Source organism: Rattus norvegicus, chromosome 7 (genome assembly GCF_036323735.1).
Source record: "Rattus norvegicus strain BN/NHsdMcwi chromosome 7, GRCr8, whole genome shotgun sequence".
Lineage (NCBI taxonomy): Eukaryota > Metazoa > Chordata > Mammalia > Rodentia > Muridae > Rattus > Rattus norvegicus.
The window spans coordinates 12,562,203-12,588,875 of record NC_086025.1 but is presented as its reverse complement, the minus strand read 5'-3'; the positions used below and the strand labels follow the sequence as shown (position 1 = coordinate 12,588,875).

The window sequence follows — 26,673 nt, the reverse complement described above, 5'->3', positions numbered from 1 at the left end:
ATGACGGTGCTTACCAATGACTGAACAGAGAAATGCTGGGTTCATGCTGGGAAACAGTTTGTAACAGTTCAGACTGCATGCTTTCCAAGTCTACTTGAGGACAGGGGCAGCAGAAACAGTGGGATTCATGTACAATTGGGTCTGATCATTAAGAACATTAAATATTCACACAGCACTTCAACACAAATTTCAATGCACAGTCTTATACATACTTTGAATATGTAATAATATCAACCCAAATTGTGTTCTTTTTTTTTGTTATTTTGTTTCTTTATTCTGTTTCTGTTTGTTTGTTTGTTTGAGACAAGGTTTTATTGTGTAGCCCTGGCTGTTTGGAAAATTACTCTATAGACCAGGCTGGCCTCTACTTCAGAGATCCACCTGCTTCTGTCTCCTGAGAGCTGAGATGGACGGTATGTACCACGACTACTACCCAGTCAATCTTCTGTTTAAATATATGCATATCCAGGAAGTAAATTGTCAATTAGTCCCAATTAGGACAATTAGGAAATTCTATTTTCTTATCATGATCAATTCGTCCCCATGACTTGTGGATAAATGAATATAACGTTGAGTTTTTTCAATGTGTTCATTTACTGTGTTCGTGAGTGCACACATATACTGCAGTACATGGGAGGTGCTCAGGACAACTTTCAGATGTACGGTTTCCTTCCATGTCAATGAAGCAGGCTTTCTCCGAGAAGTGCTGGGATATAGATAATGCCCTGTTTTATGTGGGTTTTAAGAACTGAACTCGGGCCATTGTGATTGCATGGACAGCACTATTGCTGGCTGGACAACTTTTTGCTTCTTTTGTTACCATTTTGAAATGTCCTGGTTACTTTTCTGTCAAAAAGACACAATGTAGAATCATCTAGGGAAAAAAAGCAATCTCGGCTGAGAAAATGTATCTACTAGCTCATCTTTAGGCAAATCTGTGGGGCCATTTTTGCCGTCAATCATCAATGGGAGAGGGACCAGTCACATTTGGTTTTGAAGAACTTATACTTTTTAAACTGCTGAAATTTCTAAAAACAGGTACTGTTGTAAGACCCCGAAGTGGCCTTAACTCAGGAGAGCAACCCACAGAACACAACTTGAGAGACCGCTGCAATGGCAAGAGGTTTAATGATCCACGTAAGTGGGGTTGCTCATCCACGCAGGGAGAGGCAACCCCGAACTCAAAACGCACACAACTTTTATTCTGTACAGAGGGCAGACTTCAGCAATGGGGCTAGCTGGCTCATTCTCATTGGTGGAACACAGGACAAAGGATCTTGTCAGGTATTGGCTGTCCTGCTCAAGGGGCTGTTCTTGGCTCAGTTGGTCACTTTCTTCATCCAGCCCTACACCTGGCCTTGGAAAGTCACTGGGAAAGGGCTAAGTTGGAAAGTTCCTCAGAAATGGGGAGGAACTGTGTGATCAGGCAGGGTCAGGACAACATCTTGTGGTTGTTCTCGGGATTCACCACAGGAAGGGGTAAGGGGGTCTTTCTGAGAACAGTTATTTTTGTTTTGTCTTAACTTTAGCTCAGTCAGAATAGCCTGGTCTTCTGACTCAATATCTTGATCACCAAAACTTTGTCATAACATTAGGCAACCTGACATCAGATGTATTTTTCAAAACCTTGTTTTTACAATTTTGTTTCTCATATCTATGAAACTTTATTTCTTCAGTACTTATGTTTTCAATTGTGGTATAGATATTAACAGGACATCTTGGAGACAAATAAAAAGGAATGGTTGTGGTCTATTAGTAATATGTTTATGTATCAGGTTGACAAAGGGTCAGTTGTGCTGATTACTATTTCCTCAGTGTGACAAAACCTAGAGTCATATGAGGGAACTTATGCCCCCACTAGACTGACTTATAGGAGGCTTATATTAAGCTTTCTTTCTTAATGAAGATTGATGTGGAAGCATCCAGCCTACAGAGCTGTTCTGTGGATCCTGTTCATGCAGTTATGAAAGAAAGCAAACTGAGCAAACCAGCAGAAGGAAGACAGTAAACAACATTCCTCCATGGTGTCTGCCTTCAGTTCAAGCCTACAGGTTCCTGCTTGACTTAATGTCCTAATTTCCCTTGATCCCGGACTGCTAACTATGAGGTGAAATCAACCTTTCCACTTTAAGCTGCCTTGGCTCCCAGTCTTGAGTACAGCAATACACAGCCAAACTAAGACATTCTGTATGGCATAAAGTTTTTATATGTGAACTATTAAAAATGATCATGTTCTAGTTATCCTCAGTATTGTAATTTGGGGGGAATTTTTCTCTAGATAAAATCGGTTTTATGCTTGATATCAAATGTATCTTTTACTTCCTTTGAAAAATTCTCTTTTGCAACAGCTCTCTGGAATATGGCTATATCTTGGGAAAGAAATTACCTTAGTTTTCTCCAGAGATTTTCATACTCATTTATAGCCTTCCCTGTGTTGGACTTCTTTCCTAAAATGTAGAATCAGAGAAAGAGTTAAAAATTACTTATTACCAAAAAAAATATTAGGCAGCAGGTAAATTCATCGTGTAAATGATTCCATCTGACATAGTCACCCCAGTTCCCTTTTCCATATTCCAATTCATACGTCAACACTGATTAGCTAGAAACACTTGTCCTTGGTGGACTAGAAAAACCAATGCCCGTGTGTACCTATAGAGGCCAGGTTCCTCAGGGTTTCCTGCATCACATCTTTGTACAGCTCCTTCTGGGATGGATCCAGCACAGCCCACTCCTCCTGCGTGAACTTCACAGCCACATCCTCAAAGCTCACTGACTCCTGAAAGCACACACATACATTTCCAGGAAAGTGAGCCTCATGGTACCACAGACGTTCACAGAATTAATAAGACATGACACTGTTCCACAAGGGTTCAAGGTGTCCTGGTCATCACACTCTACTGCTCATACAGACCGAGATGCCTTCCCCACTCACAAATGCTAAAAGTAAACTGGAGCTTTCTGGGAAAGGAACATCAAAGAAGGATGAGCTCTTGTGCAGAGGACTGTGCAGTTCCTCCTTCTGCACTGCATCTTTCTAACAACTGTCACCCCAGGTTCTATTGTCTACTACCCACCATGATCAGTATCTGCTGTCCCCAGAACGTGTGCGCTTAGAAATGCTGGGCACCCTTGTGTTCTGCTGGTATCTGAGAACTGAGATCTGGAGGGACTCCTTCCCACCAGAGCTGTACAGAGTGACGTGGATTTCTCAGACAGTTAATGACAACTACACCCTAGGTTTAGAACAGCAACATCCTCTTCTCCCTAAAAATCCTAGCAATGATCTCATGGTGATCAGAGGGACGCTATCTGCTTAGAACCCACCGTATTCTCTAGATGAGTCTACATCATTTGGGTGGGTAGACACTACCTGTACATCCTCTAAAAGCCTTGATTTAGAGTCTATTGTGCATGGAGAGTGCGAGCATGCCACAGAGCTATAGTGGAAGTCAGCACCCCCTTTTGCAAGTCTTTTTCGCTTTAACAATGGTTTAGAGATCAACTTCAGACCATCACCGTTGCGTAGCACATGCTTTTATCCCCTGAGGTAACTTGGCACATCTCTAGTTAATACTTCTTACAACCTATTAGGAACCTGAATACACAGTCTGTGGTTGCACTAAGGGCAGATGTTAAAAAGTCTATAGCCAGGTTCTTTAGTTCACCCTGAGTCAAACAGGAAACAGGACTCATGACAAGCAATTTTCCTCAGTAGTGTCCCATTTTGCCTTCTGTTGCTGTGACGTATCACCATATACGTCAAATAAACCAAATAAAACTTGGGCAGGAAAGTGTTTATAAGAATTACAGGTCATAATCAATCACTGAGGGAAGCTAAGGCAGGAATGTGCAGGCAAGAACTGAACCCTAGAATGTGGACGAGCCATGGGTACTGGCTTGCCCACTGGCTTGCTGGGCTATCCTGTTTGTACACACCAACGCCCACATGTCCTGGAATGTCAACACCCACAATGGAGTAGGCCCTCCTTCATCAATTAGCAATCAAGAAAACACTCTGAAGACAGGCGCTCAGGCCAAGTTGGTGGAGCCAATTCCTCATCTGAGATTCCCATTACCCAGATGTGCCCAGTTGACAACCAAGTCAGTTATCTCACTGGTCCCTCACACCGTTTGCATTTGAGAAAGTAGCTGGATCATAAAACAGTTGAAGGAGACACATGTTCCTGGAGCTCTAATGCAGCACACGTCACCTCTATAATTTCTAGAACACCTTAAATTAAAATACTTGATGAACTCTATTAGCTGCAAAGAGCGCCTTAATGAGTATCTCCAGCCAGTCTCCTTCAAAGGGCGCTATGCTCCCTGCCAGAAGCCACAGGTAATGTTCAGCAGCAAGTGTTAGGCGCCTTCCCTTGAGTTATTGGTCAGGAGGGTTCCAGAGGCACCTCCCCTCCTCTAAAAATGTGAACCCTAAAAGCTATAGTAACAATCACCCTGGAACATAAGTCCATTGTGCCACTGTATCAAGGTTAGAGGGCTAACAGATTGCATTCGAATTGGATTTGAGCCCTACTCCACAAGAGGAAAAGCATGTCTGGTCCCGTAAGTCTGACCCAGAGATGGAGAGGTCACAGGCCTCAGCAGGAAACCTATTATTTTACTAAATGGTAATACTTTAAACAACAAAACTACCTTTATACTCCTAAGTACAGCTCTTATCCTCATGGGAAAGTGCAGTGAACATGACCTTACCGGTTGTCAGTGAACAGAGTAAGTGTATGTAATGTGCTCAGACATGACTGGAGTATCTACACCATACGTGTCCTTCACTCTCTTTCCCCACGTTCAGGGAACCCTGAACAAGTGATGGCAGAATGACACTACGTCTACTGGGCAGGACAGGACTACATTTATAACACCAGGGCGATGAGTTTGTCTGCAGAGAGTTAAGCCAGCTACCATTCCAGCATGGATGGGGAGAGGCTGAGAAGCCCCCATCATTATTCCAGGAGCTCTCATCAGCTAATGGCTGCTAGGAGAGGGAGAGTCAGGTTGCTTTAAAAGTATGGCCGTTGGTAGATCAACTGTGCTCCAGTTCACGGCCTTAGAAACACGCACATCAGAGCAGCAATAGCTGAAGAGTGGATTATCAAAGGAAAAAGATCAGTAGGGGATGGGAGGTGGAGAAGTGAGAGGAGTGGCAGGGGTGTGAATGTGCTCATAGAGTCTGTATGTAGTCTTACATACATGTAAGTCTTACATGTATGAAACTCTAAAAGCATAGGTAAAAATCGTGCCTTTAAAAATAAATAAAGCCAAAACCAATCGTTACTTCATGCTTTTAGACACCAGGGTAGCACCTCGTGTCTAAGTCTTCTACATTGATCCCATTAAAAGTCAAGTCCCCGGCGGTGCTGAGTTCAGATTAGGATTCATCGAGGCTATAAAGAACAATCAAATTAAGAGTCAGCACAAAAATGGGCAAATCATCGTTCTAAGTAAAAGCTACGAAAGCTTGGAGAGATATCTTTACTGCGGCTGTCTGCACAGAAATACTACTTACATGTGCTTGTGTCTTTATATTGTAAACACGGTACCAAATTTGCTTGTAAGGTGAGTGAGTCCCGCTGGAGAGAAGGCTCAACGGCATCTCCTGCTACTGTAGAGGACCTCAGTTCAAATCCCAGCACCCACAGTGGGTGGCTAACTACTGGCTGTAACTCAGCACCTCCAAATAACCCAACACCTCTGGTCTTACATACACATTAAAAAAACTAACGATTTTTATTTTATGTACACTCGTGCTTTGCCTGTATGTATGTCTGTGTGAGGGTGTCAGACTCTCTGGAACTGGAGTTATAGACAGCTGTTAGCTGCCACGTGGGTGCTGGGAATTGAACCTGGATCCTCTGCCAGAGTAGCTAAGGCCTCTTAACCCCCGAGCCATCTCTCCAAACGGACACTTGACTTTTGACAAAGAATCTAAAACTACATAATGGAAAAATGAAAGCATCTTCAACAAATGGTGCTGGTCTGACTGGATGTCTGCATGTAGAGGGCTGCAAATAGACGCATTATCTATCGCCCTGCACACGTCTCAAGTCCTAGTGGGTCAAACCCTTCAGCATAAAACCATTAACAGTAAATCTAATAGAAGAGAATGTAAGGAGCTGTGTTGAACACATTGGCACAGGAGAAAACTCCCGAACAGAACGCCCATAGCTCAGGCACTAAGACAGATGACTAACAAATGGGACCTCGTGAAACTGAAAAGGTTTGCACACCAAGGGGACAAACAGCAGCCGAGAGAATGGGCAAAGGTCTTTCTCTATTGAGAAATCTCTAATGGCCAAGAAGGACTTAAAGAAGTGTTCATTGTCCTTATTCACCAGGAAAATGCAAACCAGAATGATGTTAAGAACCCACCTTAAAGTGACAGCACAGGCTGGTGATGTCGTGGAGCAAGGGGAACACTCTTCCGTTGCTGCTGGGAGTGCAACTTTGTACGACCACTTTGGAAACCAATTTGGTGGTTTCTCAGAACATTGGGGATCATTCTACACCAAGACCCAGCTATACCACTCATGGGCAGGTACTCAAAAGATGCCCCACTGTTCCGCAAGGACACACGCTCAACTGCGTTCAAAGCATCTTTATTCCCAATAACCAGAAACTGGAAACAACCTGTGTGTCTTTCAACTGAAGCATGGATAAAGAAAATGTGGTATATTTACACAACGGAATACTATTCCCCTAAAATATAAGGGCATTAGACAATCTGCAGGCAAAAGAATGAAACTAGAAAATATCAACCCTGAGTGAAGTAATCCAGACCCAGAAAGACAGGCATGGTGTGTGCTCACTTATAAGTGGATACTGGCCACAAAGAACAGGACAACCATGCGACAGTCCACAGACCCAAAGAGACGAAGTAGTGCTTGCATTGGTGGTTCAGTGGTAGAATTCTCGCCTGCCAAAGAGACGAAGTAATTAAACAGGGCCCAAAGGCGGATGTTTGAATCTCACCCATAAGGAGAATCAAAACAGTTATCTAAGCTGGATGAAGAGAGGGAGCTTGGTGGGAGAGGGTGGGAGGAGGGGAATGGGAGGGGATCACGTGTGTAGAGCAGGTGCAGAGAGAGTGAGAATGGAAATCAGCGGGGGCCATCCCTGGGATTAGCGTTACGCCTGGGGTGGGGGAGTCTGTGGCACTGATCCCAGTTGAGACTCCTAGCAGCAGGGGATATGGGGACTTAAGTGGTCACCTCCTGTAGCCAGGTGGGACTTCCAGTGGAGGGAGGGGGACATCGGCCCATCAACCTTCACCCGGAAGATTTCCCTTGCCTACAAGATGTTCAGGGACAAAGATAGAGCAGAGACTGGGGGAAGAGCCAATCAATGACTGACCCGAACTTGAGACCCATCCGGTGGGAGAGAGCCAACCCCCGACACTATTAATGATACTCTGCTATGACTGAAGACAGGAGCTTCATAACTGTCTCCTGAGAGGCTTCATCCAGCAGCATGGAATGCAATGGAAACAGATGCAGAGACCAACAAGTAGCGCTCAGGGAGTTTTGTGGAAGAGGGAGAGGAAGGATTGAGCGAGCTGGAGGGAAAACCCAAAGGTAAAGAACGCTTGCCGGAGTCCCTGTGCTCCAGCTACAGGAAAAATAAATCCGGGTATCAAAACAAAAACAAAAACAAAACCCGCCCCTCCCACTCCCAATCTCGCTCCTAGTCAAACTACAAAATATAGCTGTAGGAGGCTGGAGAGATGGCTTAGTGTTTTAAGAGAACCGTCTGCTTTTCCAGAGGTCCTGAGTTCAATTCCCAGCAACCACATGGTGGCTCACAACCATCGCTAATGGGATCTGATGCCCTCTTCTGGTGTGTCTCAAGATAGCTACAGTGTACTTCGTTATAATAAATACATCTTTTAAAAAAAGACAGCTGTAACTTCCCGAGTGGTTATCACTGTTTATATATACGACCCTCAGACGTCGTACCCCCCGGCCACGCCCCCACCGCGGGCATTCAATCTTTATTCTGGAAAGTTTGAGGCCCCTGGCTGTTCCATTGAGATCCGGTTGCTTCTGCCTCTGCCCCATTCCCACCCCTACCCCCGACTGAGGACCACAGGTGCTTAGGGTAGCTGCGCCCTGAGACACTGCATGAGGTTTGTTGAAATGGGGGGGGGGGGGGGACGGCAATTATAGGATCAGTGTCTTAACCCTCACCTCACTCCACATACCCTGTTCATGAGCTCCAATCTGAATTCCAAAATTCCCCATGACCCTCAGCCAATACCGCCCAGGCTACAGAGACGCGGGCAGTGAGCACCCAGGAGACGAGACAGGAGATGCCACAGCACTGAGCGCTCAACGAGGGACCGTGGCTTTCTGCTGGTCCAGCTCCAGCCAGCCGGACCTGGGCGGTAGGATCCAGCGGAGCCAGATGAGAAACAGACTCAGCTGCCTAGAAAAGCCCGGTCCTTACTGCGGTCTCTGTCTACAACATACTCCTCCTCCTCCCAACATTCAAGAAGCCGGCCGAACGTACCATTTCCAGCCACGGAGTTTCCTGTAGCCTTCTGCGGCTCCTGCTGTCAGTGAAAATGACTTTGACATCTAGGCCTGTGATCTAAGATCTACTTCGTAAGAACACAAACATGCCTAGTGTGTATGTGGGGGTAGAAAGTGGAGGGCAAGTAAACTAACAGACCCAGGTCTGGCGGCTTCCTGCACCTAAGAAGCACACTCCTCATTGGCCAGCTCCTGCGCTCAAACAATATTCTGATAGGCCAGCAAGCCCTTTGCCTGGAGCTCTATAGACAGGAAGCACAAGTTTTTCTAGAGGAAAGTAGCTAGCAAGTTACCCTAGGCCCTAGCTTTCAGGGGAAAAGGGCATTTAAGCATGATTTGTTCTGGCCTCGGCCGGCTTGTAACAATGCACCGTGGGCAACGCCTACTTTTCCCCTCTTCAGAGTGGGATCATAACAAGAGTTTAGAGAATTCCAGACTCAGTAGCTATGGAGATAACTCCAAAGGCTGCCATGAGCAGGCCGATAGGAGGGCATAAGTGGGGAGGGCCTCATTAAAGGAAAACCCATCTGCCCTACCGGCCCACCTTCCCCATTCTCCCCAACCCCATTCCCTCACATCTCACCACCTCACATCCAGCCTGTCCAAGACTTCAGGAAAACTGTCCACCCGTAGAATTCACAACAACAACAACAACAACAAAAAAACCAAACAAAAAAACAAAACAAAAAAAAAAACAGGCAATCTGATTTACTTTTTACCCTGAAGTTTCAAAAACAAAACAAAGCAAAAACAGTTTATCCAGAAAAGCAGTTTCTGGGCCTCTTGAAGCCAGAACCTTTCACTCCCTGCTCTTCACTGCAAACACATATTTTCAGACTGCGTGGTGTGTTCAGGTTTGGAGGCCTTCATCTCTCTGACCAATAAAAGTCTGCTCTCGCTGTCTTGAGACCAAACTAACTACTCTTACATTTTCTTTCGCTGACTTTTTTCTTGTTACACTGATGTTTTCTTACCTCAGAATTTGGAACGAGGCAGGTGCACAAGGCTTTCTCAACCTCATATTCAACCAATAACATAACATACACAAACAGCCAAGAGAAGGTGGCACGTGCCTTTAATTTCAGCAGAGGCAGGCAGATCTCTGAGAGCCTTAGAACACTCAGAGAAACCCTGTCACAAAAATCCAAAACAAGAATAAAAATGCACACACACACACACACACACACACACACACACACACACACACACGCAATGACAAACATTCAAGTCATGGAGAAAATGGTGGGATTTAAAGTGGGAAAACTAGCTCAAAATAACAACAAGGTCTGCGTACATAAAATGTAGGCTCTTAGTGGCGGTGCAAGCCTTTGTCTCAAGCACTGGTGAGGAAGATGCAGAGTGAGTTCTGTGAGTTCAAGACCAACTAGATCTACAAGTGGGCCACCCAGAGATGCATAGTGAGACCTGTGTTAAAAAATAACAACGATCACAACAAAGTAGACCCTGACTGTTCAGCCTGGCCCCATGGTTTATGATGTTGTAATACGGCTCCAGACCTTACTTGGCCCCCAGACCTAGCACAACCGACTCCATGACAGAAGTACCATTCACACCGTAAAACTCAACATGTAGAGAGTACAATCTACCTAATTCTTTAAAGTCGATACTTCTGGGAAAGTCTTTAAATGTACCAACCTTGCCTTTTAACTTTCTTGGTTCAACTTCTGACTAACTGTTCATGTTGACGGGAGTATGTTAACAAGGACATTTTTTCCAACACAATGTTTGGGAATTTCTCATCAAGGACCCTGATCGCACTCACTCCCTAGTCTTCAAGTTCCCCACCCCCAACCCTTGTGACCGCCTCCCTCCCCCCCCCCAAAAAAAAGAAGCAGAAGAAGGAGGAGAAAGAAGAGGAGGAAGAAACCAGGTCCAAGTTGGGCTAACTATATATTCACTGGAGCAGGGAAAACCTAGGACATGGTTTTTGTGCATAAAATCTCACCTTGAGAGAGGTTCAGAACCATACTAGGATCCCAAACACCCAATGTAGTTGTGGCCAGCTAATAAAGATTTTTCTACTAGCTAAAACCCGTGTATGAGCAGCCTTTGGTGGATACCCCAAAACAATGTCTCCTACAAACATTTACAAATGACCTTCAGTGAATGACACTTGGCACCTGACCCCAAATGAAAGTGTGGGAGTTAGTCTTGGCCACAGATATTCCTCCTCAGGGTTCTGGTTTCTTCCTTCCTGCGACTATCTCTCTGCCACCGGGTTTTAGGACAGAAACAAGGCCTTGCCATCATGGAGAGAGGTCCTGTCCTGCAGTTCAGAATTCGCCCTCCTCCCTGGGTGAATGTGGGGATGCACTTTGGAGAAGCAAGAAGATACCTTAGTTGTACTTTTTTCTAAGGGTCTTCTAAGACTACGCCAACTGTTGAAAGCAAGAGAGAAGGTAGATACACCTAGTGAGTGTAATAAATGTTATATTTTATTATGTTGAGGGTCATAACACAATGTTCACACTCTAAATTCCTAACTGTGGTCCTAAGCCAGTCTCCCCAAGGCTGCTCACCTCTGCAATGTATCTTAGCTGAAGGTCAGGTCCAGGCACTAACAGAAGCCTCTGACTGAGGGTGAGTATCCTGAGGGAGGCTCTCTAGCTGCAGAGGAGATCAAGGTAGTGTCTCTCCAGATGTGCAGAGCAGAACATCGCTCTTGATCTCTGCTTATGTACTGAGCAATGGGCACCGTGGGGTTCTAGAACTGTGTCTCATTATCTTGAGTGAGTGATGTCACCAAGTTCTGGTTATCAGGTTCAGCCTTGGGTGTAGTGGGGATACTGACATACCTAGATTTTACATGTCTAAATGAGCATTTTTTTTTCCGGAGCTGGGGACCGAACCCAGGGCCTTGCGCTTCCTAGGTAAGCGCTCTACCACTGAGCTAAATCCCCAGCCCCGAGCATGTTTTTTAAAGATTTGTTTATTTTATAAGAGTACACTGCTGCTGTCATCAGACACACCAGAAGAGGACATCAGATCTCATTATAGGTGGTTGTGAGCCATCATGTGGTTGCTGGGAATTGAACTCAGGACCTCAGGAAGAGCAGTCAGTGCTCTTAACCACTGAGCCATCTCTCCGGCCCAAGAATTTTTTTTTACTATGTTCATTACCAAACAAAACAAAAGAAAGAAATAAGAAAAGAAAGAAAGAAAGAAAGGAAGAAAGAAAAAGAAAGAGAGAAAGAAGGAAGGAAAGAGTTAGTAGGGGGAAAAAAAGAAAAGACACACTCAGTTCAATCTCAAAACAAAGAGAGCAGACTTTTGAGTTTGAGAGGGTGGTGTTTCCTGGCAGCCACCAGAGACTTCTGGGCTATGGGTTTAAGCCAATAGGAAATCATTTTTATCCTGCCTGTGACTCTACTGGCTGTTTGGGATCACAGTGCAACCAGCCCAAAGCCTTTCTCGGGGAGAGCTTTTAAGCACAAAAACCACATTCTACATTGGCTTGGGTGAACAAGAGCAGTTGCCAGAAGCAGAACTCAAAAAGCCAGAAAGCAAGGTTGGTACATTTAGCGACTCTCCCAGAGCTCTGGACTTTGATGGATTTGTGGCAGACGCTGTACGTGCTGAGCTTTGCAGCCTGGGTGACATCACAAAGTCAGTTGTGCTTAGGACTGGGGCCAACTAAGGTATGGGGCCCGTTATCAATGGCACACTGGTTTAACCCTGGGGCTCAGTATTCCCAACTTACTGGAGAATGAGCCTTACAGGGCCTGAGAATCAGTGTTCGTGGTGGAGAGTAGGGAAGGGGGAGGCCTGGCTTCACTGACACAGAAGAAACTGAGAGATGAGCCAGATTTTGGGGGGTGAGGTGGGGCAGTGTGCAACCTCCAGGCTCCTGGGCACATACTGTAGTTGACTGCTTTCTGGAACTCTGTGGGCAGCATATCTCTAGAAACCCGGGGCTAGTCAAGTGGTTCTGGTTTGCGGGATGGGGATTTCCTTTAAACATTCTCATCTAAACTTGGGAATACAGAAACCCTTTCTCTCCAAGACCCACAGGTTTTCTCTAAGCCTGGCCTTCACAGAAACTGCATTCCAAAACTAAAGCACTATCCGGAAAACACCTTAGTTACCATTAGTTACCATTTCAGCCACATCTGTACCCCAGTTTCCTGTGTTCCTACTCCCTGCCCCACCATGATCTACAGCTCCACACAAATACTTGAATAGAGACAAAAAAAATTAAAAAACAAAGTATCAAAACCAAGAAGAAACAAATCCCCTCTTCATAGCAGACAGGCCCTGTTTCAGTCAATGTTCTGTTGCTGTGAACAGACACCACGACCACGGCAACTCTTATAAAGGAAAACATTTACTCGGGGCTGGCTTACACTTCAGAGATTATGGTGGTTTGAGTAGGTTTCATGTTTTAAATGCTTGGCCCATACAGAGTGGCGCTATTAGGAGGCGTGGCTTTCTTGGAGCACCAGTGGCCTCGATGAAGGAAATATGTCACAGTGTAGGTCTGCTTTGAGGTCTCCTACGCTCAAGCGCCACCCAGTGTGGAATCAGAGCCTCCTCCTGGCTGCCTGCAGAGGACAGTCTTTTCCTTGTTGCCTTTGGATCGAGATGTAGAACTCTTGGCTTTTCTAGCACCATGTCTGCCTGCACATTGCCAGGATTCCTGCCATGACAGTAATGGACTAAACCTCTGAAACTGTCGGCCTTTTGTGTTTCTTTCCACAGTAATAACACCCTAACTAAGACAGATTTGGTCTATTATCATTAAGACAAGAAGCATGGTGGAACACAGGCAAACATGGTGCTGGACGTCTAGGCAGCAGGAAGAGAGACTGACACTGGACCTGGCTTAAGGTTCTGAAGCCTCAAAGCCCACCCCCAGTGACAAACTTCTTCCAGCAAGGCCGTATCTCTGCTAATGCCACTCCCTATGAATCTATGGAGGCCATTTTCATTGAAACCACCAGAGGCCCTAAGAGTTTGGGGGCCGATCCAGAGGTTTGTGATGTCTCACATAAGCAATTAATGCCTAACTGCTAAGGTTCCTCAGCTCAAATATGTCATGAGAGACAAGCGCCACTGTAGGATTTGCTCCCTCAGGAGAGTGAGCCCCTCCCTTTTGCTCTCTAGTCAAACAATACTCCACTTAACATGGTCCATGAAGCAAGCCTGGAGAACTCCTCCCACCTCCTATAAAGGATCTATTTCCTCTCATCGACAATGATTTCCCAGTTTTTTCCTCTGAGCATTTGCCTGCATTGTTTTGTTCACTGATTTATTGTCTAGAGATCTTAATTCGGTTTATTTTGTTCATTTAAAAAATAGAAGGTAGGAAAAATCTTGAATGTGATGTTATCAGTAGGGACATTGCTGAAAACGGCATCCAGGAGCAGACGCAGTGAGGTAAGAAAGGCTTTCACTAGAGGTGAAGACACACACACACACACATCACTCCACAGAGGGAAAGGAGGCTGCACAGAGCAGACCTGCCGTGGAAGCAGAAGCCCAGGCTCTCCTTGAAGGCTGGGGTTTTTAAGGGTATGGGGATGTATCCCTCCTTAATTTAGGGTTGATTAGTATGACCACAGACAGGGGCTGATAAGACTGTGAGTCTGAGGTAAACACATGCTGGCCTGGCCTTGAATTGTCAGACTCTTCCACAAGGCATGGGGCCCTCAGGCAAGAACAAGAGCTTGCCAGGCTTTTGGGTGTTTGATTGTTTTTCAAGCTGCCAGGCTTTACTCTCGGGTCAGGAGAGTGAAGAAGGAGGCAGCAGGCAGCCATCTTTTAATTTCACCATCTTTATTATGTAGTCATAGCCTGGCTTCCTATCTGTCTCTCTATCAAAAAATCACTGTAACCCCAGTCCCCTAACACACACTCTCTCTCTCTCTCCCCCTCCCCCTCTCCCTCTCTCCCTCTCCCTCTCTCCCTCTCCCTTTTCCCCTCTCCCCCTCCCTCTCCCCCTCTCCCTTTCCCCCTCCCCCTCCCCCTCCCCCTCACCCCCTCCCTCTCCCCCTCCCCCTCCCTCTCCCCCTCTCCCTCTTTCCCTCTCCCCCTCTCCCCCTCTCCCCCCCTCCCCCTCCCTCTCCCCCTCCCCCTCTCCCTCTTCCTCCCTCTCCCTCTCAAATCCTTTGTGTGTTTGTGATGTTTGCATATGATGTATGTGGTGTTAGATCAGGATTGATGGGGTGGGTGACATGAAGCAGGAAGCCATCTCCAGAAGCAGAACTGTTCTTTAATCAGACAACTGAAAAGCACCGGCCTCTCCTCAGGCGTGGAGACTGTGTGCACATGGCGGAGGAGCTTGGAGCTTTACAGAGTGAAAAGGAGTGGTGTGGAAGATTCCATCTGCAGGTTAACTCCCCTCACATCTCAAAGTGGGAGAAATAGATAGATATAGACACCAGCATGTGTGGCAGGAGATTCCACAGGTGTCAAGTCAACTTTCTTGTTCAGACTTTCACAGTCTACCTGAGACTCTGGGCGCTGGGGGCTAGGGGTATGATGGTAGTTGAAATGGTCTCCACACAGTCCTTGCTGTCCCAGAACTCACTATGCAGACCAAGCTAGCTTTGAACTCACAGAAATCTGCCTGTCTCTGACTGGACAAAAGCAGCTTTTAGGTATTTAATTTTACAGATGGGAATGTGAAGGGGAAACTTCTGGTTTCTTTGGAAACTCAGCTATGTTGAATGCTGTTTTGCTGGGGCACACTGGGGAACAGATATTTTCCCATAGCAGACATGTGAAGAAAGATCACGTGATATTTAGAAGGAATGTAACTATGAACTGCACAGAGAGTGGGAGCTCAGGCATTGGTTTGCTTTGCCCCTCCTCACTATTCTTCGCTAACGACAGGCATGTATAGGTTTGCCTTACATTGCATTGCTGAGCTCTGCTTGTGGTGACACCACAGAAAGAAACTTAACTTCTCGTGAGCTTCCTGCAGCTCCTTGTTGCTTCTGCAGCCTTGGTCCAGGTTGGCACGTCTTATGCTTTCTTCTGGATTGAACTGCCCTTGCTGGTTCGTGTGTGGAGTCTGCTGAGGAGACTGGACGGCAGTTGCTGGTTTGTGTGTGGTGACTGCTGAGGAGACTGGACGGCAGTTGCTGGTTTGTGTGTGGTGACTGCTGAGGAGACTGGATGGCAGCTGCTCATTCACATTTGGTGTTCGCTATTGGACTGAGCTGCTGGTATCCTGGCAATGAAGATTGGACCGGGACCCGAAGAGCTATTTCTAAATAGGTCTACCTCCCTACTATATTAATAACTTTTCTTTTCCACTACTTTTCGTGGGTGGTGAGAAAAGGGGAGATTGGATGCTTATTAAAGTAGGTTAAGAAAAATGTATGCCTGCAGGAGTGTGGAGCGCCCTTATGTCTGTGTGTGTAAGTCAGAGGATGACACTCGAGTTGATTCTCTTTTTATACCTTGATTTTGAGAAAGGTCTCTCTCTCTCCCTCTCCCTCTCCCTTTCCCCTCTCCCTCTCCCTCCCCCTCACTCTCCTCTCCCCTCCTCTTCTCCTCTCCCCATCTCCCCTCTCCCCCTCCTCCTTTCCCCTCCCCCTCCTCCTTTCCCCTCCCCCTCCCCCCTCTCCTTCCCCCTTCCCTTTTCCCTCCCCTTCTCCTCTCCCCTCTCCTTTCCCCTGCCTCTCTCATCTCCCTTTGCTTTCCTGTGTCTGTGTTTCTGCTGGCCTACACATTCAAGATGAGTCTCTTGCCTGAGCCTCTTTCTCACCATGGGAGTGCTGGGATTATAGCTATGCATAGGGCATCCAACTTTTTTATGTGGTCTCCTGTGTCCTGGGCACCTTCATTTGCTGAGCCTTCTTACCAACTCCATTATGCCTATTCCTTTAGAAACATACTTACATTTTACACTAATTTATAGTATGTGTGTATGTATATATGTGTGCATGTGCACATATGTTTAGTTATGCACTGACACACATGCAGATGTCAGAGCAACTTGATGCAACAAATTCTGTCCTCCTACCTGACCTTGACCCTGACCTTGACCCTGACCTGACCCAGAGATCAAACTCATATCATCAGGCTTGTTAGCAAGAACCTCCACCTGCTGAGACCTTTCTCCCTCCTTGCTTTTTTTTAATTAACTAATTATTTTTAAAGCTTTTATTACATTGATCTATATATGTTGTGTTTGGGGAGGCATACACATTCCACAGTTCATGGATGGAAGTCAGAGAACGACTTGAGAAATTGGGCTTTTTTTTTTTTTCACCCTCTGGGTCCTGGAGATTGGACTGTGGGTTGTCAATCATCATCGTGATTATCACACATCAACAGCACCCATCCGGGTGAGAGAAGCGAGATGTAATTTGTAAAGAATCTCAGTGTAAACTTGTCTTAAATTTGTTGTGCACTTGGGACTGAGATAACTGTTACCAGAAAACTTTTTTCCAAAATTTTGGACTATTATTAAATATTGCTAAAATAAACCAACTTGTGTCAGACTCTCAATTTTTGGGCTAAGTTGGGCTGAACCGAGTTTCGTTCTTCCCTCACCAGATTGGCTTTACAGCCAGTAGGGTCCTCCCAACAAGATATGTGTACTGGACGAGCTCGCGTGGGACACTGAACGGACCGTTTATTAGGTGGCAGACAGACTATTAAGATCCAAAGAGAAAACTCAAGGCTGGCGGAGAGGGCAAAGATGTCTGTTTTAATGGTTTAGGAGCAGGAGGAAGTGGATGCCTTACACTGTGAGGGAGAAGCTGTATTAATGACTGAATCAGCAGATGGGCCAGTCCCCTGCCCACAGCATGGACGCACATCCCAATGCCAGTCTCTCTGAAAAACAGGGTCTGACCCAACTCAGCTGGCTTTCAGCCCTGCCTCCCTCCTGCTGGCTTTCAGCCCTGCCTCCCTCCTGCTGGCTTTCAGCCCTGCCTCCCTTCAGCTGGCTTTCAGCCCTGCCTCCCTCCTGCTGGCTTTCAGCCCTGCCTCCCTCCTGCTTTATTAACTATTCCAGAGGCTTACGCTGTCTGAATGTCCTTTGTCCCTCTCAATGATTAAATGTTAAGTATGGCATTTTAATGGGTTTTATTAGGCCTTCAGCCCTGAACTCCTCAGAATTCCTATAAACTTCCTGTCCCCCAATGTCTATCCATCACAGTACTTCCCTTGAACCCTGCGTGAGAGAACTTTCAATTAGGTCCCCTTGGGCCCACTACGGACAAAAACTCTGTATACAAAACTAGAGATTCAGAAATCTTAAGAAAACAAAAACAAACGTACTGCTTACTTATTGGTTTGGTTTCGTGTGTGTGTGTGTGTGTGTGTGTGTGTGTGTGTGTGTGTGAGAGAGAGAGAGAGAGAGAGAGAGAGACAGAGAGAGACAGAGAGAGATAGAGACAGAGACAGAGAGACAGAGACAGAGACAGAGGGGAGCAGAGAGAGACAGAGAGAGAAAGAGAGAGAGAGACAGAGACAGAGGGAGGCAGAGAGAGACAGAGAGAGAGAGAGACAGAGAGAGACAGAGACAGAGACAGAGACAGAGACAGAGGGAGGCAGAGAGAGAAAGAGGAGAGAGAGAGAGTGCAGGTCAGAGATCAGAGGAGACCCTGCTGGTCCCCAGAGACCAAATTCAGGTCATCAGGCTTGGTGGAAAGCACCTTTATCAGGTAAGCAATATCACCAATCCCTATGGCTGCTTTGTCTCTTTCTTACTCTTTTCCCTGTAATTTAAAATTGGATCCTCTCCCCCAACTAACCCCTTAGGAGAGATAGAGACTGATGTCTACATATGTAAGGCCCCTCTCCAGGGAGGGTGTTCATGGTGTTAAGGCAACTGGTAAACCTAAAGCCTTTCTCACATTTCTTGCATTCATCGTTTCTCTCCAGTGTGAATTCTTCTATGACTCTGAGGAGAACTGGAACGATGGAACGTTTTACCACAGTGACTTCACACATAGACCCCCTTACCAGTGTGAGCTCTTTTCTGCACTCTGAACTGGAACAACCAAACTGTTTTCCACACGGTTTACACACATCGGGCTCCTCAGTATGGACTCTCTCTCGTACTCGTCGGGAGGCGGGAAAGCAAGCCCTTTCCCACACGGCTTATCCTGTGCAGTGATGGGATCTGTGTCTCGGAAAGTACCGGAAGAGCTGAAAGCTTTCCCACATTTTCTTTACATTGTTGGTGTTTTTATCCACTGAAATGCTTTCACGATTTTGACCAAAACTGAAGTTTTCATCAGAGTTCTTATTTTATACGATCTCTGTACAGTGTGAATACTTTCCCACTTCCAAACAAATCATGGAGAGGGGAGGTGATTCCAAATTCCTTTTCTTATACGTTCTTTCTGTGTTCCTCATCTTCATATTATTTGTGTTGTGGTTTAGGTTTAAGGCACATACCTAGAGATGAATGGCCAATGGTGGGTTTTGTACACCCATTCCTTGTACACTCATGTACTCATGTTGGCTCACAACACCCCCCATAGTGAGGTTGAAGACTTCTGCAAAGTGATTATATTTACAGTTCCAGATTTTCTTCGTTAGCTGACTGCCACAAGAAAGCAAGAAAGCATTACCAAGATTTTGTTTATTAATGATTTACCAGTAAGAAAAGAATGGTGGTTCTACTCTCTGTAAGAATTTTTAAACACATTTGCGTTGAACGTTCTGCAACTTGATTTGAGCACAACTCAAAAAAATAAAAAGGTAGCACTGATGATTGACTAGGCTAGTTCCATGTATAGCAAACATGTCTATGTCACATTAAAATATACATTTCAGTACCCAGCTCGGTGCACAATTTTGGTAGGCAATTCTAATGCTCAAAGTAATTCTGAACTACTTTTCTGGCCACAATATTTAATATTTAATGGTCATAGTCTATAAAGAAATCTCATTTTTATTTACTGTACACCTTATATGCAAAGGCTTATGCCAGCATCTATGACCGACTATCAATCAATACTTACCTAAATTTCCAACTCTCAGAGGTTTAAGATTATTTTGACTTATGATTTTGAGAATTTATCTGGATAATATAATTAAGAATAATAACATTTGGTATTTGTCCCAATTTCTGTAGAGCACCAAAACATGTGGAATTTCCTAAGAAGTATATATCTTGGGTATTGTATACCTCTTTCAGACAAAAAAAAAATTGAACATGTGCTAATACCATCTTTAAATATTTTTTACCTGGGGCTGGATAGAGGATTCAGCTGTTAAAAGCATCTTTTTTTTTCTTTTCTTTTTTTCGGAGCTGGGAAGCGAACCCAGGGCCTTGCACTTGCTAGGCAAGCGCTCTACCACTGAGCTAAATCCCCAACCCCTAAAAGCATCTTTTAAAAGAAGATCTGGGTTTGGTTCCTAGCCCCACCCATGGTGGCCTACAACTGCTTGTAACTCTAGTTCCAGGGCACCAGACACCCACTGGCTGTGTCAGGCATTAACACACACGTGGTACACAAAAATGCATGCAAGCACACATACACATAAATTAAAAAAAAAAACTTTCAAATTTATTCCATTTTAATTGACTTGAAGGGGAGGGGCTTAAGTGTGATGTGAGACCAGAGGTCAGCCGTGGGAATCAGTTTTCCTTCCACCACGTGGGAGTCTTAGAGAAAGACTCAGGTATAGAGATATGTTGGTGCCCGCACCGACACAGCACCGAAAATCGGGCGAAAGCCTGCGGGATTAAAGAAACACACACACACACACACACACACACACACACATACACACACACACACAGGTTATTCGTGTCAAGCCAGAAGAGGAAGGGACTCCTGTAGCTTTATTCACCAAATATATACCCCAAGTTCACCAGGTAGAAAATATCTGGGAAGCACAGTGGGAAACCCTGGCTCCGAGACTTCGGTAACAAAAGACTACTGCCCTGAATTAAACTAAGGAGAAATCCAGGAAGACCAGCCTAAATCTCAAAGACAAAGGCCGAGAAGACAAAAGGCAAGAACGAACTGACCACTGCCTGGGTGTGTCGGTACCAGGCCAGACTGGAGGCTCTGACAGAGATATGTATAGTAAAGCCTTTAAATCTGGCTTTAAGTGATATTCTGGACAGTTCCCATTTGGCACCTGACCTAGTTAGGGTTAGTACTGCTATGGTTAAAAACGAAAACAAGATTAGTACTAGCCAAAAACTGTTGAACTTCAGGTTGGCTAGGAGTTGTCTTAGGACCACGTTTGGTGAGGCTGCAAGTTCTCACTTAGCTTCAAGTGCAGATTCTCTAGGGAGCCATTTCTTCAAGGCTCGAACAGTCTCAAAACAGTTTCTTGGCTTCTACAGGTTGACCTAAACATAGCATAAACTTTGCTGAAACATTCCACTTAAGGCCAGACACAAAGGCTTAACTACACATTTCACTTAAAGCCAGATTTCTGTAGAGTCATTATTAGGAATTATGAAATCATCAATTTGTCCACATAGCATTGCTACAAAGAGTACATCTTCACTGATCTGTAGAAAATATACACAATAGAATGGGCCGATGCCCATGAACTGTTATATTAATTTAATAGTGACAGGAAACGCGTATCAGCAATAACGATCAATCCTGAGATGAGACATCTAAAAGGCTTGCAATTCAGAATTATCCATCACAGCCATGCAAAACAATATGGCATCTCCAGAATGTCATTTGTGTGCTTTTAAGCCTGTTCTAGATGGCTCTGGACATACCTCACCACTGAGTCATCTCTGTATTTGCTTTTATTTCTTAAGACATTTTCTATAGATTAAAGTTTTGTCAACTTTAAGAAAACAAAGGTGTTGCAGTAGCCTCTCCAACCTAAATAAGCCTGTGCAAAGAAAACACAACTCAATTAATATGAATACAAGCTCCCGCCTAGACTGGGCAGAACTCCCACTACACTATCCTATTCCCCAGCTCTGAAATCCCTCATAACTTGTGGTTTCTCCATGCCATGTGCTTCAGCTCCATCTTCCCCTTTCTCCTCCGACCCTCTACCCCCCTCCTCCAATTTCCCTTCCCATGCCCAATCACTGGCTCTTGCCTTTATTTTACAAATTAAATGGGGAGAAGGTTCTGATGAAGTCACCTGAGTCCTGAGTACTTGACTAGGCTGCTGTCTGGGAGGCAACAGAATTAGCATCAAACTACAGATAACTCCAGGGCAAACCATAACACAAAGGTGCCACAAACGAACTGAGCAAAACCAGGCAAATTTGTTAACCTTCCTAATTAGTGATTTCCACCCAGCACTCAGTGCCTCCAGTTTTATGTGGTCTCTTCACGTTTTTCCTTCTCATATAGGCCATACAGTGTACATCGTCCAGAGGAAACAGAAAAAAATCACTCAGAGAGTGGTGGTGCTCTAAGGGCATATGCCAAGGATTTTTCTCTTTAAAAGCAACCAGAAAGCTGGGTAGTGGTGGCACAAGCCTTTAATCCCAGCACCTGGGAGGCAGAGACAGGTGGATCTGAGTTTGAGGCTAGCCTGATCTACAGAGTGAGTTCCAGGATAGCCATAACTACACAGAGAAACCCTGTGTCAAAAAATCAGAGAGAGAGAGAGAGACAGAGAGACAGAGACAGAGACAGAGACAGAGAGACAGAAAGACACACACACCGAGAGAGAGAGAGAGAGAGAGAGAGAGAGAGAGAGAGAGAGAGAGAGCAGGAAAAGCCACCTTGAGCTTCCCAGAGTCTTCCTCTGTCAAGTGCTCAAACAGGCTCCATTATAAATAGTAAACCATTTTAGACTTTCTAAAAGAATTGCCCACAAAGCAATGTCTTGGGCCTATATGTAAGCTACAGCAGAGACAACACACTTAGATCCAGTTTGGAATTTTTATACATGTATACAGTGTATTTTGTCAGATCATTTACCATTTATTTATTCTGTCTAGGGTTTCTCCTCTTTGGAGTTAAATATGACCAAAATGCATTGCATATGTAATATCAATTATATTTCTGTTTCCTAACTGTGAAAACCAGAAAAGGTACTAGATAAAAACAAAAGCCTGTGCAGTCCTAGGTCACACCATTTCGGAAGAGGGCCAACCAACCCAAGATGTTCTGTTACAGGTCTAACTTTGGTGCCGGGAGCTGAGCCCAGGTCCTCTGGAAGAGCAGCAAATACAGCTAACCACTGAACTCCCTTTCCAGACCTTATTCCATAGTATTCAGTGTTATGTGAAACGGTAGCTTTCTTTTCTCTTCCTACTTCTGGTTCTTTCACCTGCTTGGTAATATATTTCACATTTCAGATCCAGTCTCCAAAAGATAATTTTTTTTCCATCTTAAATTGAGATTACACGGCTCTACTTTTCTGTGCCTGGAAGAGTTGTGGCCTTGAATTTCAATATTTTGTTCTTTATTTCAATATCTAATAATTAGCCCCACCCCCACCTGTTCAGCTTTCTTTCTTAAGCAGCCCATGATGATGGGCTGGCCCCTCCTCTATAAATTAATAATCAAACCCCATGGACACAGCCACAGGCCAATTTGATCTAGGCAGTTCCTTAGTTGAAGCTTTCGTCTCAGATGACTCTAGGCTGTGTGACAAAGCCAAGGACATAGTCTTTTTTTCTGCAGACTAGACTGTCCATGCTCCATTGTTTTGTATGTTGCCTTGGCGGAGGATTTCACTCTTTTCTCTGTGAACCCGATTCTTTTTGGTGTTAATAGTGATATTTCCATCTCCAGTCCTTATTCTCTGGCTATAGCCACGCTGGGAAAAACCAAACCAAACCTCCTTTTCTGCTTCTCAGTATTACTTGTCTCTTTACTTGGCCTATTGAGGATGGTGGTCCAGGGTCTGACCATAAAGAGTCTTGCAACCACCGGAAGGGGGAGATGGCGCCGGCAAATGCTGGCCACAAGCAACCCGGCCTCCCACCCCATGTCCTATTCAAGGATACAGAGCCTCTGGGCGGGGGCGGGGGCGGGGGCGGGGGCGGGACGGGGGCGGAGCCGACTACATGCACCTGCAGTTGGCTGGAGCCAGTAAGCACTGGTTACCAGCAGATGGCAGCCTGTCTGGTCCAAAAGAGTGAGATGGGAGCTTCAGGCAGAGGCATGGACGGGGAGGCGGGAAGGGGATGAATCACAGGTGCTCTCCTATTGTCCAGGAGCTGAGTCAAGCTGCAAATTTGATTGTCCACTGCGTGCAGCTGCTTGGCGTGTTGGAGCGAAGAGGAAGTAGAAGTTCTCAGAGACAAGAGAGATGAAGAGAAATGCTTTTGTGTAGCTTAGGTTCCCAGCAGGAAGAAGCAGACTTGAGACTCCGGTTTCACCTGAGCCACTGGCACGGTGGATCTAAATCCCATCATCTCGTCATGTAGACTAAGACAGTGGCTGTGGATTGTGACCCCATCCCTGCTGCCAGACCATGGAGGCAGAGACACTGTTTCTGTCCCAACAGTTCCGTGCTTTTAAGCTCTGCAGATTTTATTTTACTTTATTAGTTCATAAAGATCACGGAGGGAAATGGAAGGCTTCTACACCTTGGATAATTTGGCAAACTTTACTGATGCTTCAGAAATTAAAAAGGAAAAATCAGTGGGTGTTGAAGATGCTCTGTGCGGTCTGGAGGAAATTTACTGTTTTGTTTGTTTTTTTGTTTTCCGTAATGGGCCGGAAGAACCCATTTCTCTGTGCAACCATGGCTCCGTGTATCATATGACAGTTCTTATGGCAGATACCCTACAACCCATTACTTGCCTATCTCCTACCCATGAGGTGTGGCCTTTGTGAGTTTAGTTATTGAAAAGGAGAGCCAAAACTATAAGTTAAAAAAAAAAAAGTGAGTCTGGGCGTAGTGTGCTGTGCCTTTAATATCAGCACTCGGGAGGCAGAGGCAAGTAAGCCTCTGAGTTCAAGACCAGCGTGATCTATAGAGGGAGTTCTAGGACAGACAGTGCTACACAGAAAAACCTGTGTGTGCGTGTGTGTGCGTGTGTGTGTGTGTGTGTGTGTGTGTGTGTGTGTGTGACAGGAGATGTCAAATGGGATGAAGAGGGGGAGGGGTAAAGAGATAACTTGGCAGTTGAAAGTGATTGCCGCTCTTGCAGAGGTCCTAAGTTTAACTTCCGGCACCCACACCGGGCAATTGAGAATGGCCTATGATTCCAACTTAGAGGGTAAAGGCATGGAAGCTGATGACCTAAGGTTCATCCCTAGCACTCACTCGAAAGTGGGAGGAGAGAGCTAACCTCTGACTTCTGTATACACGCTTGGAGCATGCAGAAGCACAAACAGGTATCGTGCATGGACCACCACAATAGTAATTAAATGAAAGTTTAAGGAGAAAAGCCAAATTAAAGGATGGGAAGTTTTCCTGAGCTGTAGACGCATGGACTCCTGTTCTATGCTTGAGAACAGTTCCTTTTATGTATAATCTGTAGCTAGTAAAGGACCCTGGGAGGGTGAGAATCTTCAAATAATATTGTAAGGGGGTACAAGAAACAGAATAGGAGGATAAATGGGGCATTGAAGGCAGGGAGATGGATGGACCATGGGAAGGGAAAGCTAACACTGAAGGCCCTTTGAAAATCCCTCTCAAGACAGAAGCTCCTTATAATATGTCTTAGTTAGGATTTTACTGCTGTGAACAGACACCATGACCAAGGCAAGTCTTATAAGGACTTAATTGGTGCTGGCTTATAGGTCAGAGATTCAGTCCATTATCCTCCAGGGAGGAGCATGACGACATCCAGGCAGACATGGTGCAGGAGCTGAGAGTTCTACATTTTTCATCTGAACGCTGAATACTGACTTCCAGGCAGCTAGGATGAGAGTCTTAAATCCCACACCCACTTTAACACACCTACTCCAAGGCCACACCTATTGCAACAGGACCACATCTTCTAATAGTGCCACTCTCTGGGCCCAGCATATACAAACCATCACATAATAGAGACATATACAAGAGGAATCTAAATGGAGTTGAAAGAATAAAGATTTTAAACTATCCCCCACTGACCCTGCTATGAGGATAAGTGCACCTCACAAAAGAATAACATAATATGTTTTGGGGAAGCAGCCTGGCCATAGCCATCACAAACCATTTGGCCTCGATAAGGCCTGACTCAACAATCCTGAGAAAAACAAGAACTAGGGTCAGCTTGCCCCAGAAGCAGGGTGGCCTAGAGTTGAACTGAGCCCAAGTTAGATCATGTGTGCCATGTAAACAAACCAATGAAACTGCTTTGTGTGACTGTTGCCAACTGCCTATGTAATTTTCCCTATAAATACCGTCCCCTAATTGGGCTCGGGGTCGACTCCTCTGTCTCCTGTGTGAGATACGTGTTGTCCCCAGAGCTCTGGTTCCTCAAATACACCTCTTGTTCATTACATCAAGACCAGTTCCTCATGAGTTCTTGGGCGGTTGCGTCGTCTTGAGATTTGAGTGGGGGTCTTCTCCACCCTGGAGGTCTTTCAGAGTTAGCACATAAAAGACGATATCCCAACTTGACATCATAGGCTACCAAATAAAGCCCCTAGGACCAAGAATGAGTTACATATTTTTAAGCCACTGGACAAAGGGGACACATAACCTGTTGGGATGTGGTCTAAGAATAACATCGTTTCTGAGTGCTTGTGAGAAAACCCCAAGAAAACAAGACAAGAGTCTTAGGACCTCAGTTTCTTCAGGAACACAGAATTGTTCTAGGAATATGGTTTCATGCTCCTTCCAAGTGTGGCAGATAGGAGTGAGTTTACTTCAGAGTATTAATTACAACTGGCTGATGTTACTTGTTTATATGCCTCTATGGGAAACATGGCTTTTGGTGGGGGAGGTTGATTATCTTTATTTTTTCCATTTTATTATTTTGCATATGTGCAGGTATATTTTGCCTGCATATATGGCCCGATGCACCAATTGCATGCATGATGCCCTTGGAAGCGAAAAGAGGGCTTTAGGCATCAGATCCCCTGGAATTAGAGTTCCAGACAATTGTGAACTACCATGAGGTTCTGGAAAGCAATCCTGAGTACTCCAGAAGAATTTCAAATGAGCCATCTCCCTAGCCTCAATCCTTTAATAGATACCCATCTGGGACCATCAAAATATCTTGCGTGGTGATATTGAAACGTGGGCTATAAATAATTGTGCCAAAAAGGAAAGATAAAAGTAGAAAGTTTATTAAATCTGC

General features: G+C 45.2%; 2 protein-coding genes across 2 annotated transcripts in view; both read right to left on the bottom strand.

Moving 5' to 3' along the window:
* LOC100912582 (zinc finger protein 14-like) overlaps positions 1 to 9,061 on the bottom strand; it is a 33,026-nt gene extending 23,965 nt beyond the window's left edge. Inside the window, exons 1-3 of the mRNA XM_063264384.1 lie at positions 8,524 to 9,061; positions 2,650 to 2,776; positions 2,387 to 2,447 (exon numbers count right to left, since the gene is read on the bottom strand). Of these exons, the coding sequence (XP_063120454.1) occupies positions 2,387 to 2,447; positions 2,650 to 2,776; positions 8,524 to 8,526 (191 nt within the window). The 5' untranslated portion in view covers positions 8,527 to 9,061. The remainder of the gene's footprint in view (positions 1 to 2,386; positions 2,448 to 2,649; positions 2,777 to 8,523) is intronic.
* The window catches only part of Ftl1l5 (ferritin light chain 1 like 5), a 576,109-nt gene that overhangs the window by 282,637 nt on the left and 266,799 nt on the right, over positions 1 to 26,673 (bottom strand). The window lies entirely within an intron of this gene.